Below are 18,896 nucleotides of genomic sequence, written 5' to 3'. Positions count from 1 at the left end.
AGCTTCGGTGGTGACTCCGGTGGAGGCTCGGGCGTCTGTGACTCCGGGAGCGTGGCCTCGAGCTCTGTGGCAGCTTCGACACCCCTAGACGGCGCTGGTGGGGAAAACGGTTGACCTGGGAAGGGAGCATCTGCGGGGTGCGTCGGTGGGTGGGGGGGGGCCTAGACAGGGCCGATGGAAGGACCGCTCCTCCTATAAGGTGCACTGGTGGGAGGGAGGGTGGGACTGGTGGCTGGGGTGTGCGTGGGGCTCCGGCGGGCGGCAGGTCTCGTAGGGAAACCGTATCTTGTCGGCCGTCGGGGTACGCCACGTAGGCGTAATGGGGGTTAGCGTGGAGAAGATGGACCCTCGCGACCAACAGGTCCGACCTGTGCGCCCGCATGTGTTTTTGGAGCAGGATGGGTCCGGGAGCTGCCAGCCAGGTCAGAAGCGAGGTCCCAGAGGAGGACTTTCTGGGGAAGACAAGGAAACGTTCGTGAGGTGTTTGGTTGGTTGTGGTACAAAGCAGTAACCGGATGGAGTAGAGGGCATCCGGGAGGACTTCCTGCCAGCTGGAGACTGGGAGATTCCTGGACCGTAGGGCCAGTAGGATGGTCTTCCAGACAATTCCGTTCTCCCTCTCTACCTGTCCATTACACCGGGGGTTGTAACTGGCCGTCCTGCTCGAGGCGATGCCCTTGCTGAGCAGGAATTGACGCAGTTCGTCGCTCATAAAGGAGGACCCCCTATCACTATGTATGTAGGCGGAGAACCCGAACAGTGCAAAGATGCTGTGGAGGGCCTTGATGACGGTGGTGGCGGTCATGTCGGGGCAGGGGATGGCGAATGGGAACCGGGAGTACTCGTCAATCACGTTCAGGAAATACGTGTTGTGGTCGGTGAAGGGGAGGGGCCTTTGAAGTCCATGCTGAGGAGTTCAAAGGGACGGGAAGCCTTTATCAGGTGCGCTTTCTCTGGCCGGTAGAAGTGCGGTGTGCACTCCGCGCAGATTTGGCAGTCCCTGGTGGCTGTCCTGACCTCCTCGATGGAGTAGGGCAGGTTGCGGGTCTTGATAAAGTGGAAAAACGAGTGACCCCCGGGTCACTCCAATGTCGCACAGCTTCTACTATGACCTGGGCCTCCTTTTCGACTGAGGAGTGGCGGATCTCGGAAGCATGGAGGGTACGTGAGAAGAAGGCCACGGGTCTGCCCGCTTGGGGACCGCCAGAGCTACGTCCGACGCGCCGTTCTCGACCTGGAAGAGGAGGGACTCGTCGATGGCGTGCATCGTGGCCTTTGCAATGTCTGCTTTGGTGCGGCTGAAAGCCTGGCGGATAGGATCAGGGGACGGGCCTTCTCCGCATAGTTGGGGACCCGGGGCTGTTTAGCACACTGGGCTAAATCGCTGGCTTTTAAAGCAGACCAAGGCAGGCCAGCAGCACGGTTCAATTCCTGTACCAGCCTCCCCGAACAGGTGCCGGAATGTGGTGACTAGGGGCTTTTCACAGTAACTTCATTTGAAGCCTACTTGTGACAATAAGCGATTTTCCTTTCATTTCATTTCACTGGGCATAGTAAGAGAAAAACCCTAGGCAACGCTTCAGGGCCTTGGAGCAGTGAGGGAGGGGGAACTCCATAAGGGGGCTCATACGTTCAGGGTCGGGGCCTATAACTCCATTTCGCACTACGTAGCCGAGGATGGCTAGGCGGTCGGTGCTAAACATGCATTTATCCTTGTTGTATGTAAGGTTAAGCATCTTTGCGGTCTGGAGGAATTTTCGGAGGTTGGTGTTGTGGTCCTGCTGGTCGTGGCCGTAGATGGTGACATTATCGAGATACGGGAATGTTGCCCGTAAACCGTACCAGTCAACCATTCGGTCCATCTCGCGCTGGAAGACCAAGTTGGTGACACCGAAGGAAACCCGTAAGAAGTGATAGAGCCGCCCATCTGCCTCGAAGGCAGTGTATATGCGGTCACTAGTGCGGTTGGGGAGCTGGTGGTAGGCGGACTTAAGATCCACCATGGAGAAGACCTTATAACGCGCAATCCTGTTGACCAGGTCGGATATCCGTGGGAGAGGGTACACGTCCAGCTGCGTAAACCTGTTGATGGTCTGACTGTAGTCGATGACCATCCTATGCTTCTCCCCGGTCTTTACCACCACTACTTGAGCTATCCAGGGACTGTTGCTAGCTCCAATGACTCCTTCCCTCAGTAGCCTTTGGACCTCTCACCTAATAAAGATCCAATCCTGGGCACTGTACCGTCTGCTCCTGCTGGCGACGGGTTTGCAATCCAGGGTGAGGTTCGCAAACAGGGAAGGCGGATCGACCTTGAGGGTCGCGAGGCCGCAGACAGTGAGGGGGGTACAGGGCCGCCAGATTTGAAAGTTTGACTTTGGAGATTACAGTGGAAGTCTAAACTTTGGAGTGTGGCCGCGCAGAGGTGAGGCAGGACGTAGAGCCGGTAATTTTTAAACTCCCTTCCCTGGACTGTGAGGTTTGCTACACAAAACCCCTTTATCTCTACTGAGTGGGAACCGGAGGCCAGGGAGATTTTTTGATTAACGGGGTGGACGAGGAGAGAACAGCGCCTTACCGTGTCGGGGCGATTAAGCAGGACGTCTCGTGCCCGTTGATTAGTACTGTTGTTGTAGCAGTTGAGAGTGTTCGAGGCCGGGACTGATCCAGGGTCACTGACGCTAATCTCAGCAGTTGAGTGTTCTCTTCGGGCGGTGTGCGGTCATCCGAGCTGGGGTCCTGGGAGTCCATGCAAGATGGCGGCTCCCATTGGGCGCACATGGCTGGGGGTGCACAAAATGGCGGCGCCCATTCATCGAACGTGTGTCCGCGGGACAAGATGGCGGCGCCCGGGGACCGCACGTGGCCCTGGAGTAGGAAGATGGCGGCGCCCACTGGCCGCACGGAAACCGTGGAGAGGTTTGTGGTGGCGGTCCGCATTCGCCGCCAGAGACCGCGGTGACCGCACGGGCCTGGCATACCACTACAAAGTGGCCCTTTTTACCGCATCCCTTGCAGGTGGATGCGCGGGCCGGGCAGCGCTGGCTGGGATGCTTGGCCTGCCCACAAAAATAGCAGCGGGGCCCCCCGGGGTTGCCAGGCCACCTTGCAGCACAAGCTTGTGGGGGGATGGGGGATGTCTCGGGGTCGGCTGCGGAGGGTTCCACGCTGCCCAGGGGGCTGCCGCGCGGTCGGGAACGTAAGCGCGGGCGCTTCTGGAGGCCACACCCAGGGAGCCTGCAAGGGCCCGTGCCTCCTTGAGGTCTTTTTCCAGCAATCGCTGGCGGATTTGGGAGATCAGCATACCTGCCACGAAAGCTTCCCGGATCAAGAGTTCTGTGTGGTCGCTCGCCGAAACCTGCGGGCAGCTGCAGTTTCTCCCCAACGCCAGGAGCGCACGGTAGAATTCTTCCAGCGGTTCCCCAGGGATTTGTCGCCTCGTTGCTAGCAGATGTCGGGCGTATACCTGGTTTATCGGGCGAATATAATGTCCTTTTAGCATCTCTATTGCTACATCGAAGTCTTCCGTGTCCTCGATGAGGGTGTAAATTTCCGGGCTCACCCTCGAGTGCAGGACTTGCATTTTCTGTTCTCCCGTGGGTATGTTTTAGGCCATTCCGAGATATCCTTGTAAACACGCCAGCCAGTGCTTGAAGATTGCCGCTGAGTTCGCCGCGTGGGGGCTGAGTTGCAGACACTCCTTTTAAATCTAGCTTATTAAATTGATGCACGATCAATGACCACTGAAGCGAGGTTGTAGTCCAACTGAAGGCTTTAATAAGCTCGATGTTTCCCCCAGCAGCTCAAGTACAGAATGAAGGCTGCTGGGGCGGCACATGCTCTTATACCCCGCCTAGCAGGGCGGAGCTACCATACAGCTTGACCAATATGAAACATATAATATCTACCAATGGTGTTCCAGCTTTACCAGGTACCGTAATACCTCTACACAGACTACCACAATCACGAAAGAGGTTTCCCAATCCCTGAAAACTCAGCACACTGATTGAGATTGATAGGCATCCTGAAACACCCTACAGCCTCTCAAGAGGCCAATCCCTGCACCCCACATACACCCCAAGAACACTAGTCATCACATCTCACCGCGTGTGGAGTTTACCTGTTGCTAGATGGTAGGAGATGTTTGCCAGTTGACACTGGTACTGGTTCGGCAAGGAGTTCATTTGAAAGAACGTGCCCGGATGCTTGTTCTCGATAATCTGAACCTTGGAATCCACTTCCCCAAAGCAGAGGTCTTCCGCCGTGACATTGGCACAGGGCGGAGGGCTTTTGTTCACCACAATAACTATCACCTGGGCTTTACACTCCTTCTTCTGAAGTGGCTTAGGAACAGCAAAGATATGCAGTGTGATCTTATATAATTCAGGTCCGCCCATATTACCTGCAACAGAGGGGGTAGAGAAAGCGGTCATGACGCTCTGCTTTCGTGAGGAGCTCTGACTATTGCTGCGAAATCTATGAGCGACAATGTTAACCCTATCCTACCAGGTAGATGATCAGCATTGGATTTGGTCTTGGAGTCTTAGATTACCCACAAAAAGGGTGGTGGGGGCGGAGGGTGTTCAGTCAAACTCAAGTGATTTTGAATCCGTTTATTAAGAAGCAATAGTTTACCGGCCCCGGAGGACGAGCAGCGCAGAGTTAGTGCCAACCTCCATAGTTGGCAGTGGCAGTCGCTCCCACTCCCAGCCTTCCTGAGCGAACTGAAGTCTTGGGAATCTCATCCCAATGAAGAGGAATCACCCATGTCGTCACCTAGTGGCTTGTCACTTGCTCAGACATCCTGTTTAACCTTAACTCTGGCAGTTGGTTTCCATTTGGGTCACGCAACCCAATCTTGTCAGGTTTAGGAGCGTCTTGTTTCAGAATCTGGGGGCGGGGGGGGGGTGTCCAAAGATGTGCAGGTTAGGTGGATTGGCCGTGATATAATTGCCCCTTAGTGTCCAGCAAGGTTATGGAGATAGGGCGGGGTGTGCGCCTAGGTAGGGTGTCTTTCAAAGGGTCAGGGCAGATTCATTGGGCCAAATCCCTCTGCACAGCAGGGATTCTATGATTTCTATCACCACAATTAGTCACTTGGAGAATTCCATCAAGATTTTAAACACATGTAACAGATGCATCTTTGTAACCATTCTGATGGTTGAAGACAATATAGTGTCTATGTGCTATGTGTTTGGGGCATGTTATTCAGAATAGAAATGCTTTCACAGATTGGCTCACTTTTTTCTTTGTTCGTGGGATGCCCCACATGCAGGTGAATTCTCGCTCACACATCCCAGGGGCGTTAGGGATGAGCAAGAATTATTTTATTCTTTCATGGGATGTGGCGATTCTGGCAAGGCCAGCATTTGCCCATCACTACTGGCCCTTCCTCGGCCATTTCAGAGGAGCAATCAGTGGACCTGTAGTCAGATGAAGGCCAGAGCGGGTAAGGATGGCAGATATGCATAGAACCATAGACGTCCTACAGCACAGAAGGAGCCCATTCGGCCCAGCGAGTCTACATTGACCCTCTGAAACAGCACCCCATCTAGGCCCACTCCTCTACCCTATCCGCGTAACCCCACCTAACCTGCACATCCTTGGACACTAAGGGGCAATTTATCATGTCCAATCCACCTAGCCCGCACATGTTTGGAGTGCGGGAGGAAACCGGAGCGCACAGAGGAAACCCACGCAGACACGGGGAGAACGTGCAAACTACACACAGTCACCCGATGTCGGAATTGAACCCGGGTCCCTGGCACTGTGAGGCAGCAGTGCTAACCACTATCCTTCCCTAAAGGCTATTAGTGGACCTGATGTTTTATTTTCAAACAATGTCATCGTCGCCGCTAATGAGGCTAGATTTTCAATTAATTAATTAATTGAATTGAAATTCCGCTGTGTCCTCAGAAATCAGCCCGTGTCCCTGGATCACCAGAATAATACATTACCACAACCCCATTGGCCCCTCCTCAATGCCTAGTCTTGTTAGCTACGGTCAGAACCCGTGAATAATTAATTTTTTTAAAATGTAGAGTTTATTTTTGTTTCAGATCATTCTCTTGAATTATCCCATTCTTATTAAATCATAACTAGTTTAGTTTAACGATATCATCCATGAAATATCAATATTAACTATATCATCACAGGATATAAACACTTTGCTTACCCAGCAGATTGAGGTCACTCTCCTCCAGAGTCTTGTTCAGGTAAAACACCCCGGATCGCTCATCAATCCTGAACCACTGCTGTCGGAATCCATTCAACAGATTGTTGCAGAACCCAAAGTAGGCCGTGCGGTCCCCCTCATCAGGCAGGGCGTAGATCTGGAGGAGGGGGGTGTCTGCCGACTGGCCAACATACACAGTCGTCTGGTAGGTCTTTCTGGGGAAATATAGTCCCAGCACAACTGGACAGAAGGAGAAATGCATGATAGACGGAGAGTAAAAGAGAGGCAGAAGAGAGGGAGAGCAAGAGGGGAAGAAAATAGGAGGAGGAGGATCGACAGAAGGTAAGAGTCGGATGAAAAAGAGAACAGAAGGGACAGAAAAATAGAACCGACAAATGAGATAGAGTAGAGGGACAGGGAAACAAAACATCAGTTTTATATTGCTAGTAAATGGTGGAAATCTCTGCTGCAGGAATCTTCAAATTTCTCTAAATTTTACAAAATCTCTCCTAAATTTACCTTCCGAAGTTTTGAACCTGGGCTTCCTCGTCCAATCACCATAGTTCATATGAAACCATGTTTCAGATATTCTCCTATTTAATGAATATCAGTGCCTGATCAACGCATTAGTAAAAACGACAAACAGGTTTTAACTGATGTTCTCGCCTTTAATCTGATTGCCACCCAAAGTGTGTTTTCGAGACAAATATTCACAGGATGACATTTAGCGACCAAGTATTACTCAAAGCGCTTCTTCGTATTAAACCATGACTTTGGAACACGAGGGAACTCGCTGAAGGGGCAAAAGATACATTTCGAGCTTCATGTCAGATGTTGCCCTTCGCACTGAGAGCGATCACCGTATGGGATGGTCAGCACATGTCTGAGAAACAGTTGGACACGTGGTAAGGGGGCTGTCAGCTGTGGCTCAATGAGTAGCACCCTGACCTCTCAGTCGGAACGCTGCGGGTTCAAGACCAACACCAGAGGATCGGGACAGGACGTTTGTTCCCCATAAGAGCAAGCCCAGAGGCTGCCGATGCCAAAAACTTGTGTCGCCGCCCAATTCGCGCACGCCATTCCGCCCCTGGCCATTTGGCCGAAGGCGGGGTCTGCAACACAAAGGGTAGTTCGTCGGCAATTGTCAGAGGCCAAGTGGGATATTCCACCGTGCCAGAAACAAACTGGGCGGTGCGTCCGCTCTTCAGTAAAATCTATTCGCAATGAACCACACGAGTCAAACCCACAGCAGCGGCCAGTCCAAGCACTCACCATTCAGCCTTCTGAAGCTATGCTACACTCTCATTTCCCCCTTGGTGCTCTGCTGGAGTCTCTGCCATGGTACGAAGATTATCAGGGCAACGTGCACCAGACTCCAGGCAACTATCAAAGGGATAAGGGAGGAGGGCAAAATCTCAGAAAAACACCTTAAAAGTCAGGCAGGGCAAGATTAATCTTTTCGAGTGATTGCTGCTGCATAATGGGCTTTTATCTGCAAATGCTTGACAGCATCCTCTTTAAACCTGACTCAATTCCAATAATGCTTAAAGATCTTGTTTATTTCAAAGGCAGGCATCCATACAGATAGAAATGGCGCATGTGAAGAGTCCGTCAGTCACCTTGCATCTCCCCCTCCTCCTCAATAAACCAGCACTCTTGCCACATTGGGCAATGCTTTGTTTTGGCTAGACACGGCTGTGAGCTTGTGTGTTCATATTAAATTCATGACTTTGTCAATTCCTGCAAAAGGATCACGATAAAGATCACTTGCAGTATTCAAAAGAGTCTGGGGGAAGATCTCTCTGTGTCCTGCACAGCTGCACTTCCTCAAGCAACCCCATCAAAAAACTAATCTCAGCGATATCCATAGGATTGCTGTGGTGAAGTGTATCCCTGGAGATTTAATCACATGACCTGCACCCACACTCCAGCCATTAGATGGCCAACACGTCCACCCCTGTGTCGCACGGCCTTCCTACTCCAATAGGAAAGCAACAAGGCTCATTACCCAATTGGATGATGCCTAATTGTTAGTCAACAGCAACCCCCCCCCCCACCCATACACACACACACACCCCACCCGCATCCCCGTCCCATTTTCACCTGTATCTGGTAAAGAGAAATATTCACAGAATGTTCTCCAGGGTTGCACACTGTAGTGTCCTGGAGATTGATCTTCAATCTCTGGAGATTCCAGGCCAATCCTGGAGGATCTTTGGGAATCTGCCTTAAAGCCGCAATGCCAAAATTTCATTGAACTGCTTAAAGATGTCTCTGCGGTGACGGCATGCTCTTTAGTATAAGATACTGTGTCAACCAGTTTAGAAAGTCAACAGTAATGCAATAATAATCTTTTATTGTCACAAGTTTGAAGTCACTGTGAAATGTTTTCAAACGAAGACAAATGGCATGTTCAAACAAATTAAGAGGGAAACTCTGAAAGGGCCTGTGACCAGTTAGCTCCCGAAATGGAAACTAACAGCCTGGTGGATAGACCGGTACGTCCAGCAGTTCTCTTTTGGAAGTCTCAATTGAACTGCCTTCACCACACCCTCAGGCAGTGCATTCCAGACCCCAACCAGCGTACAACGCTCCTCCTCATGTCACTGTTGGATCTTTCAGCACTTATCTTAAATTCATATTCTCTGGGTCTCAACCTTATCAGCAACAGGAACAGTTTCCCCCCATCTACTCTGCCCTGATCTCTCCTGACTTTGAACACCTCTATCAGCTCTCCTCCTAATCGTCTCTTCTCTAATGTATTATTGAAGTTACATTAATAACCCGCACTCGGAGGTGGAAGCCGTTTATTGACTTCTTTAAGGAGAATTGAGGGGTCAGCAGGTAGGGGGGAGGGTGAGAGGGATAAAATGGGGAAGGCAGGATGGGAGAAGGGGCAATATCAGGGGTGCGGTGGAAGTGGGTGTTGGTTATTTATAATGTTGTATGTTTTTTTGTTCTGCTTTTGTTTGTTTAAATGAAAATGCCTTGAATAAAATATTTTTAAAAATTAATAACCCGCAGTCTCTATTTGTCAACAGAGACCCCATGGAAGCATAGCACATGTACCCAATATCCACACATTCCCAGGAATCCCCCTTCTGTAGGGATATGCAAAGAAATTAGCCACTCCACAATCCGTTTTTATTAATGGACAGCAACAGAAATAACCACTGGTAAATTCAGCAAATGTCATAAGTATTGAGTACGGAGCTCAAGTTGTAGGTCTGTGCAGCAGACTGAGCTTTAGACTGACTGATGGTACAGCATCATTCCCTCAGTATGTACACCCATCACCAACATGGAGAAAGGGTCGACTCGCAGACACGGGCACACGCAGATACACAGACATGCCAACAACTTGCATTTATATGAAATGAAAATCACTTATTGTCACAAGTAGGCTTCAAAAATGAAGTTACTGTGAAAAGCCCCTAGTCGCCACATTCCGGCGCCTGTTCGGGGAGGCTGTTAGGGGAATCAAACCCGCGCTGCTGGCCTCACAATAGGCCTCACTGGAGCGTTATCAGGGCACATTTAATAGCAGTTTATGTGAGGTGATGTTAAGGCCGGTGATCAAAAACTTGGTCCATGAGGTCGGTTTTAAGGAGTATCTGAAATAAGGAGAAAAACGTCGGGAAGCAGAAAGGTTCAGGAATGGAATTCCAGAGTTTGTTGTCCAGGCAGCTTAAGGCACAACCTCCAGTGGAAATATCAGGATGTGCAATATACACTCATCCACTCATAGATAGCCCGGCTGATACATCGAGACACAACATGTTGGGCGTCGGGGGGTCGGAGAATCGCCGGGGGCTGGCGGGAATCCCGCCCCCGCCGGTTGACGAAGTCTCCGGCACCGGAGATTCGGCGGGGGCGGGAATCGCGCCGCGCCGGTTGGCGGGCCTCCCTGCTTGATTCTCCGGCCCGGATGGGCCGAATTCCCGCCGATAAATTGCCTGTCCCGCCAGCGTGGATTAAACCACCTTTTGAACGGCGGGATAAGGCGGCGTGGGCGGGCTCCAGGGTCCTTGGGGGGGGCGCGGGGCGATCTGGCCCCGGGGGGTGCCCCCACGGTGGCCTGGCCCGCGATCGGGGCCCACCCGATCCACCGTGGTGGAGGCGGAAGAGACTCCCTCCACTGCGCATGCGTGGGAAACTGTCAGCGACCGCTGACGCTCCCGCGCATGCGCCGCCCCGAGATGTAATTTCCACGCCAGCTGGCGAGGCACCAAAGGCCGTTTCCGCCAGCTGGCGGGGCGGAAATTCCTCCGGTGTCGGCCTAGCCCCTCAATTTTGGGGCTCGGCCCCCAAAGATGCGGAGCATTCCGCACCTTTGGGGCGGCGCGATGCCCGTCTGATTGGCGCCGTTTTGGGCGCCAGTCGGCGGACATCGCACCGTTTCGGGAGAATTTCGCCCACATACATGTATAATGATACAAATCTGTAGGGACAACAAGGCAGATGGGGCTGTATACAGTGAGTGCCCTCCTAATAGAAACATATGGAAAAACAGTACAGCCCGACAGATGGGTACAATCGAGCAGGGATTTGAGAACGGGCTCCAAATGACTCAAGACCAAACCCATGCCAATTACAATTTCTGCTCCCCCACCGGCTCTAAGGTAAATCGAAAAGCCGTCTCTTCACCCCAACTGGTACCTACCCCTCAAACTGAAGCTAATTTATGACTCAGTTTCAAGCACAGATTCTGGGCATGGATTTTCACTCATCCCGCGCATCCTCTTGGGGCAAGAACTCCTCCATGTCCTGGACAACATTTTGTCCAACGCCAATAAATAAAACAATGATATAAACGGGGAAGACAGTGGCCTGGTGTTAATGTCACTGCACTAGTAATGCAGAGGCCCAGGCTAATCCTCTGCGGGACATGGGTTCAAATCCCAATGTATGAGTTGCCTGAGGGGAATGGCTTCAGATACGGCAGCCATTCCCCTCAGGCAGCACGGTAGCATTGTGGATAGCACAATTGCTTCACAGCTCCAGGGTCCCAGGTTTGATTCCGGCTTGGGTCACTGTCTGTGCGGAGTCTGCACATCCTCCCCGTGTGTGCGTGTGTTTCCTCCGGGTGCTCCGGTTTCCTCCCACAGTCCAAAGATGTGCAGGTTAGTTGGATTGGCCAATGATAAATTGCCCTTAGTGTCCAAAATTGCCCTTAGTGTCCAAAATTGCCCTTAGTGTTGGGTGGGGTTACTGGGTTATGGGGATAGGGTGGAGGTGTTGACCTTGGGTAGGGTGCTCTTTCCAAGAGCCGGTGCAGACTCGATGGGCCGAATGGCCTCCTTCTGCACTGTAAATTCTATGATAATTCTATGAGATACCTGCAGGGGAGGGACTGTGTGAGGAGAGAGGAGGTGCCGTCCTTCCCGGGGCTGCCGCCTCCGGAGCTGCAAGATGAGCAGTTGTCCAAGGATTATATTGGGGAGGGGAGAGTGCCGGACAGATTTAGAGAGTTGATGGAGAGGGGCGGTGCTCTGGTGGAGGAAATCAAGTGCAAGGAGATCAAGGGAGGAGGAGTTTGGGGGGGGGCTGGGACGTGAAAGGAAGTCATGAGGAGAGTGAACGCATCCTCGTCGTGTGCGAGGTTAAGCCTCATCCAATTTATAGAGGGGGAGGGGGGAGTTTAGAGGTTTGTTCTCATTGCTGGAGGAGGGAGATAAGTGGGGAGAGTTGGGGGCGAGGTATCAGGGGTGTTGTGGGCCTGTGGTCTTCGTTACTGTGGACTGTTCGACTGCCTGATATTTCAATGCGCGTACGTGAAAAGCCTTCAATAAAAAAATTTCAAAAAAGAAAATGGCTTCAATTCCCACCATGGCAGCTGGCGGAATTGAAATTCAATTCATAAAATCCAGAACTAAAGTTTCGCCTCAGTAATGGGGACCGGGAAACTATTGTCGATTGATCTAAAATCCATTCAGTTCACGAATGCCTCTTTAAGGAAGGAAATCTGCCGCCCTTACCCGGCCTGATCTATGTGGTAAACCACGTTATTGCATTATATGTATTGTATTGTATTGTGCATGCCTGGGGTTGTCCAGGCTGGCTCCGCCTGTGGCTCCTCCCCTCGGGCTTCTGTATATAGGTGGCAAGTCTCCGCCTCCGACCCAGTTCGGGTCCAGAGGCAGGAGGCTTGATGTTTAGTGTATTAAAGCCTCAGTTACGTTCATCACTCGTTGTGTGTTATTGATGGTGTGTCAGCCTACATGTAAGTCAGGACCCACAGCGATGTGGCTGACGCTTAACTGCCCCCCTGAAATGGCCGAGTGAACCAATCAGTTCAAGGGCAATTAGGGATGGGCAACAAATACTGGCCGAGCCATAGACGCCCATGAATGAAAGAATAGTCATCTGGTCATGAGGATGTGGCTGTTATTGGGTCCTGTAGCATTTCCGACATTGGAAGAGTGACTACACTTCAAACTTACATGATTGGCTGTACGTAAGCTCAGTGGGCCACCCTGAAGTCATGAAAGACGCTATATAAATGCAAGTCTTTCTTTTGTACCACTTCTCATTTCCATCTCCCAGTCCTGCAGCAAAATGACCTTGCAGCATCTTTTCAATCTCAGGGAGATAGGTAAGGCTTCATAGACGAGGGCTTGAGGACAACAAAAAAAGGACATATTCAACAAGTGCCTTCACTTTCACTATCTGAGGCCTGTTGTAGACGCAGATCAGGGGTGACCCCATATTAATCGAACAAGTTGAAAGTTCCCCGTGGCCAATGATGTTCTGGGGAAGGCGATACGCTTTTAATTGATGAAAACCCATTCCAGATCATCGGGAGAGGATTATTAATAGAAATAAGTCAATACAGCCTTTGTCACGGCATTAGCAGACCCAGTTAACCAATGCTCTAGTTTTTCTTTAGTGTGTGGATATAATTACATTAATAACAACAGGTTCACTTCTGGTAAGATGCATCCTTCTAGTGTATCTGACAGGTCGTTGTTTCTGCATCCCAGCCAAGAGCAGTGATATCATATGTACCTGTCCAGCAAAACACTCGATATATCAACTGAGATCAAGGCCAGTTAAGGACATTTGTGTTTGCTGTTCACAGGCAAATGATTTCCATGTTGTACGTTCAATTTATACAGTAACCATATCAAACATTGGGTTGGAAGATGGACATTGTCACAGTATGCAGGACGCGTACAGTTACTGACCCCCTGACAATGCAGCCCAGGAAACTCCGTGCTCCTTCCCAGATGCCTTGTTCTGAATCGGTGGGCCAAGAGGTCAGGAAAAGGGTCTGTTTTAATCACCATTGCCTCAGGATCCCGCCGGCGGAGAATTCAGCTGGAAATTTGTGTTTCTGCGCCACCTTCCACCAGCTCAGGAACTGCCAAAGCGTGTTCCAGCCAATGACGCGCTTTTGAAGTGTGGTCACAGTTGCAATGTAGGAAAACCTCAGCAAAGGTTTATGGGGGGGGTTCTCCGAAATGGAGGCAGAGTGTTCGCGCCGTCATGAACGCCGTCGAGGTTCACGACGGCGCGAAACGGCCCCTATCCCGACCGATTCAGGGCCCGATAATGGGCTAGGAGCGGCGCCGTGTCATTTACGCGCGCCAGACCTTGGCGGCACGTAAAGTCGGCGCCGCGTACATGACGCGGCCGGCGCCGCATAACTGGCGTCACCCGCGCATGCGTGGTTGCCGTCCTCTCCGAGTCCGCCCCGGAAGAAGATGTCAAGCGGATCTTGCGGGGATGCGGAAGAAAGGAGGTCCTCCTTCAGAGAGGACGGCCCGACGATCGGTGGGCACCGATCGCGGGCCACACCCCATTTCAGGCCCCCCCCCCGGTGCAGGATCCCCCCATTCCCCCCCCGCAGGCCGCCCCCCCAGCGTTCCCGCGCTGTTCCCGCCGGCAGCGACCAGGTGTGGACGGCGCCGGGGGGGAACCCGCCGTTTTGGGCTGGCCGCTAAGCCCATCCGGGCCCGAGAATAGCGGGGGTGCCGGAGAATCGCCATTTTGGGTGTCTCGGGCGATTCTCCGGCCTGCGCCGCACGGAACTCGACAGGGCCGTTCTCGCCGCTTGGGAGAATCGCGGGAGGGCGTCGGACCGGCGTCACGGGAAAATTTGGCGACCCAGGCGATTCTCCCAACCGGCGCGGGAGCGGAGAATCGAGCCCTATATCTGCCACCGGCAAAGCTCAAATCCATGTACATAATGTGGTTCCTTCAGACACAAGACCTGGACCACCCCGGTTTAGAACACTACTACCCTTTTTTGGATCCTTCTTACACCGTTTGCCATGGTGATGGTGCACCAGGACTTACAGACTGATCTAAACTTATCGCATGCTTTTCGTCCCCCCTCCCATGATAGTGGCAGGCAGTTTCCCTACCCCATGCTGTCATCATAAATCAACGGGTGCAGCATCATCATCAACGCATTTCAAAATGGCTGCCCGATCTCTGAGGAGCCGGTCTCCCTGGAGTTCAGCTCCCCGGTGATGAAAACATTTCCGAGGGCGGGATTCTCCGGCCGCGTTCGCCCGGCAACCGGAAAATCCCACCCGAGGTCAATGGAGTTCTTGCGGCGGGTGAGGTGGGAGAATCCAGCCCTAAGTGTGGGCTTGACTGGGGAGAGTGTGGTTGACCAGCGGTGTGGATCTCTACCAAAATGCCCTGTCAAATTCAGCTAAAATAAGAATTGTTTTGGTTGAACCGCGCCCATGGTGTCATGGCAGAATGAAAATTAAACATTGTACAAAGCGACGGCCATTAAGGCGCCGACCCAGAGAGGGAAACCCCGTAGGAATCTCATGGTTTGTGTAAATAGAACTTTGTTTCTTATTTTACTCGCTGTGGACTTCCCGTGTCCTTAGTAAACGTGTGTCGCACAATGTTTAAACACAGTCAGAGTCAGCAGATAATGATGAGTGAGAATATTATCAGATCTTGGGGCTCATCTCTACAAGGACGGGGTGGAGGAAAGGGTGATTAGCCAGTTACCGGGAACTGTAGTTTGGCCATCGAGCGTGGGGGAAGAGGATGGGGGTAGAGGTGTGGGGGGGGGGGGGGGGAGTGAATAAAATCCCCCGAAACGCGTAACAACAGCTCAAGACCTCTAGGAAGCTGAATGTTGGGATGGGACGTGAATCTTTCAGATGTTATGAACACTAGAGGGTGCTACACCCAGGCAAGGTCACAGCATCTGGAGCTGTGCCTCCGCTGGGAGTAATTCATATCGATCGCAAATTGAAAGCCGATTGAAACTGTAGATTGGAGAGCAGACCTCACTTTGAAATCCAAGAAGACAGAGCTGGTGATCGAGAGGTCACTTTGTTAAACTAAGTCGCCAACTCCATCTCTATGTTCTTTAATTCTAGCAGATCAAGTGCCAATTCCTTTAATTTCAAATTAAGTTCAAGATACCGCACCTGAACATTTTGGGCAAACATTATGTACAAAGCTTCTACAATGAAGGGCGTTTAAGAAAAGGGATAGAGGAATACGATGGAGTTTTCAACCGTTTTATGCTTCAAGTCACTCATCATCTTGACTCGGAAAATCTCACTGCCGCTGGGTGAAAAATCCTGGAATTTTCTCCGTCAACAGCACTGTGGGTGCACCATCACCGCATGGACTGGGGTGATGAACTTCGGGGAATAATGATAGCATAGTGGTTAGCACAGTTGCTTCACAGCTCGAGGGTCCCAGGTTCGATTCCCGGCTTGGGTCACTGTCTGTGCGGAGTCTGCACGTTCTCCCCGTGTCTGCGTGGGTTTCTTCCGGGTGCTCCGGTTTCCTCCCACAAGTCCAAAGATTTGCAGGTTAGGTGGATTGGCCATGATAAATTGCCCTTAGCTAAGGTGCAGTTACTGGTTTACGGGGATAGGGTGGAGGGGTGGGCTTAAGTGGGGTGCTCTTTCCAAGATCCGGTGCAGACTCGATGGGCCAAATGGCCTCCTTCTGCACTGTAAATTCTATAATTCTATGACTGCAGTGGTTCAAAGAGGCCGTGGTGTAGGTGGTAATGTCACTGTATCGGTAACCCGGGGACATGGGTTCAAATCCCAACACGGCAGATGGTGGGATTTTGATTCACTTAATTAATTTTTTTAAAACCTGGAATGGAAAGCTTGTCTCAGTGATGGTGACCATGAAAACCCCATCTGGTTCACTAATGTCCTTGAGGGAAGGAAATCTGCCATCCTTACTCGGTCTGGCCTACATGTGACTCCAGACCCACAGCAATCTGGTTGACTCTGAACTACCCCCTGAAATGATCAAGCAGGCCCCTCAGTTTAAGGTAATTGGGGACGGGCAACAGATGCTGATGATGTTGGCGATACCCAGAAGCAGGGAATGAATGAAAAATAATGGAAGTTAAGGTGCATAGGATACATTTTAAAGAAACTTTTCTTTTGCCTATTTCTCTCTGTTGCCTGCAATCAATAAATGATTCAAAGTCTTAGACACAATAGGACCAAAGGCCCTGAAAGTCCGATGATGGAATATTTATGAGGGAGTTAGACCCTTGAATGTGCACTCAGGGTCTGTGTATCGTGCAGCGCGGGGTTGGAGGGCCGAAGGGCCTGTTCCTGCGCTGTACTTTTCTTTGTTCTTTCTTGTTCTTTGACCCACACACATACACAAGACAGCCCTGCACACACACACACGACCGCACACACAAAGACCTGCTCACACACACAGCACATTTACACAAGATGGAGAACACGATGTGCCAAGGTTACTATTTCCTAACTGGAATTGGAAAGCGATTTTTTTTATTAACATGTCGACAGACTGAGAAATGTGCTTTGAAAAAGAGAAGCCATAATCACAGCACCTACATATACACAGACCCACGCACGCACACACACAGACCTGTGCACACAAACACAGAGACCCGCACACGCACACACACAGACCTGTGCACACAAACACAGAGACCCACGCACGCACACACACAGACCTGTGCACACAAACTCAGAGACCCACGCACGCACACACACAGACCTGTGCACACAAACACAGAGACCCACGCACGCACACACACAGACCTGTGCACACAAACACAGAGACCCACGCACGCACACACACAGACCTGTGCACACAAACTCAGAGACCCGCGCACGCACACACACAGACCTGTGCACACAAACACAGAGACCCATGCACGCATACACACAGACCTGTGCACACAAACACAGACCCGCGCACACATACACAGACATAGACCCGCGTGCACACACAGACCGGCACACATGCATACACAAACACAGACTCACATGCACAGAGACACACAGACTCACGTGTGCACACACACACACATAGACACGTGCACATACAAACACACACACACACACACAGACCCACGGACACACACACACACATTGACAGTCAGAGAGATCTAGGTGCACAGGTCCACAGGTCACTGAAAGGGGCAACACAGGTGGAGAAGGTAGTCAAGAAGGCAGATGGCATGCTTGCCTTCATTGGCCGGGGCATTGAGTATAAAAATTGGCAAGTCATGTTGCAGCTGTATAGAACCTTAGTTAGGCCACACTTGGAGTAGTGTTCAATTCTGGTCGCCACACTACCAGAAGGATGTGGAGGCTTTGGAGAGGGTACAGAGGAGATTTACCAGGATGCTGCCTGGTATGGAGGGCATTAGCTATGAGGAGAGGTTAAATAAACTCGGTTTGTTCTCACTGGAACGACAGAGGTTGAGGGGCGACCTGATAGAGGTCTACAACATTATGAGGGGCATAGACAGAGTGGATAGTCAGAAACTTTTTCCCAGGGTAGAGGGGTCAATTACTAGGGGGCATAGGTTTAAGGTGCAAGGGGCAAGGTTTAGAGGAGATGTACGAGGTAAGTTTTTTTACACAGAGGGTAGTGGGTGCCTGGAACGCGCTGCCGGAGAGGTGGTGGAAGCAGGGACGATAGTGACGTTTAAGGGGCATATTGACAAATACATGAATAGGATGGGAATAGAGGGATACGGACCCCGGAAGTGTAGAAGATTTTAGTTTAGACGGGCAGCAAGGTCGGCGCGGTGTTGGAGGGCCGAAGGGCCTGTTCCTGTGCTGTACCTTTCTTTGTTCTTTCTTGTACTTTGACCCACACACACACAAGACAGACCTGCACACACACACATCCGCACACACAAAGACCTGCTCACACACAGCACACACAGACCCATACACACACAGAGCCGCACACACACACGCACACTCACAGACCCACATATATGCAAATATACACAGACCTGCACACATAGACACAGACCTGCACACACACATACACACACAAAGCCATGCGCGCACACACAGACCCATGCACACACATAGATACACTCACACATCCCAAGATTTGTGAACACCAGTTTGCAAAACCTATGTTCTTTATGTTCAAAGATTTGGATTTAGGAGTATTTCTAACACCAGAGGAAACCATAAGGCACAAGTACATGTCACAGATAAATTAGATGACTAATTCCATTAAAGGATCTCTGGATCGATCCTCACTGGCTTGGTGGTATAATCTCTCAACTTGATTCGACCCAAACATTCAAATTGAAGCCACCTTTTTACATAATATTTTCATGCAGACCTTTCACTAAAGCGATTAGGAGTATCTCCGAGTGTCTCCGAGGCTGGGCGATGTATAGCGTGACACTGGTGATGGAAACAAGCAGCTTGTGTGCCGCAGAGTACTCGGGTGCCCAGCTACCTCTCCACATTAA

The 18,896-nt window shown here is 51.2% G+C and overlaps 1 protein-coding gene across 2 annotated transcripts in view; it reads right to left on the bottom strand.

Annotated features, from left to right (window-relative positions):
• ret (ret proto-oncogene receptor tyrosine kinase) overlaps positions 1–18,896 on the bottom strand; it is a 111,707-nt gene that overhangs the window by 54,879 nt on the left and 37,932 nt on the right. Inside the window, exons 2-3 of one of the 2 annotated variants that reach the window (XM_072491486.1) lie at positions 6,176–6,415; positions 4,121–4,402 (exon numbers count right to left, since the gene is read on the bottom strand). The exons of the other annotated variant lie outside the window; for it this stretch is intronic. Coding sequence (XP_072347587.1) covers positions 4,121–4,402; positions 6,176–6,415 — 522 coding nt within the window. The remainder of the gene's footprint in view (positions 1–4,120; positions 4,403–6,175; positions 6,416–18,896) is intronic. 2 annotated transcript variants of the gene reach the window in all.

The sequence above is a fragment of the Scyliorhinus torazame genome, chromosome 28 (genome assembly GCF_047496885.1).
Source record: "Scyliorhinus torazame isolate Kashiwa2021f chromosome 28, sScyTor2.1, whole genome shotgun sequence".
Lineage (NCBI taxonomy): Eukaryota > Metazoa > Chordata > Chondrichthyes > Carcharhiniformes > Scyliorhinidae > Scyliorhinus > Scyliorhinus torazame.
Note: the sequence above shows the minus strand (reverse complement) of the source record. Positions and strands in the feature narration are given on the sequence as shown.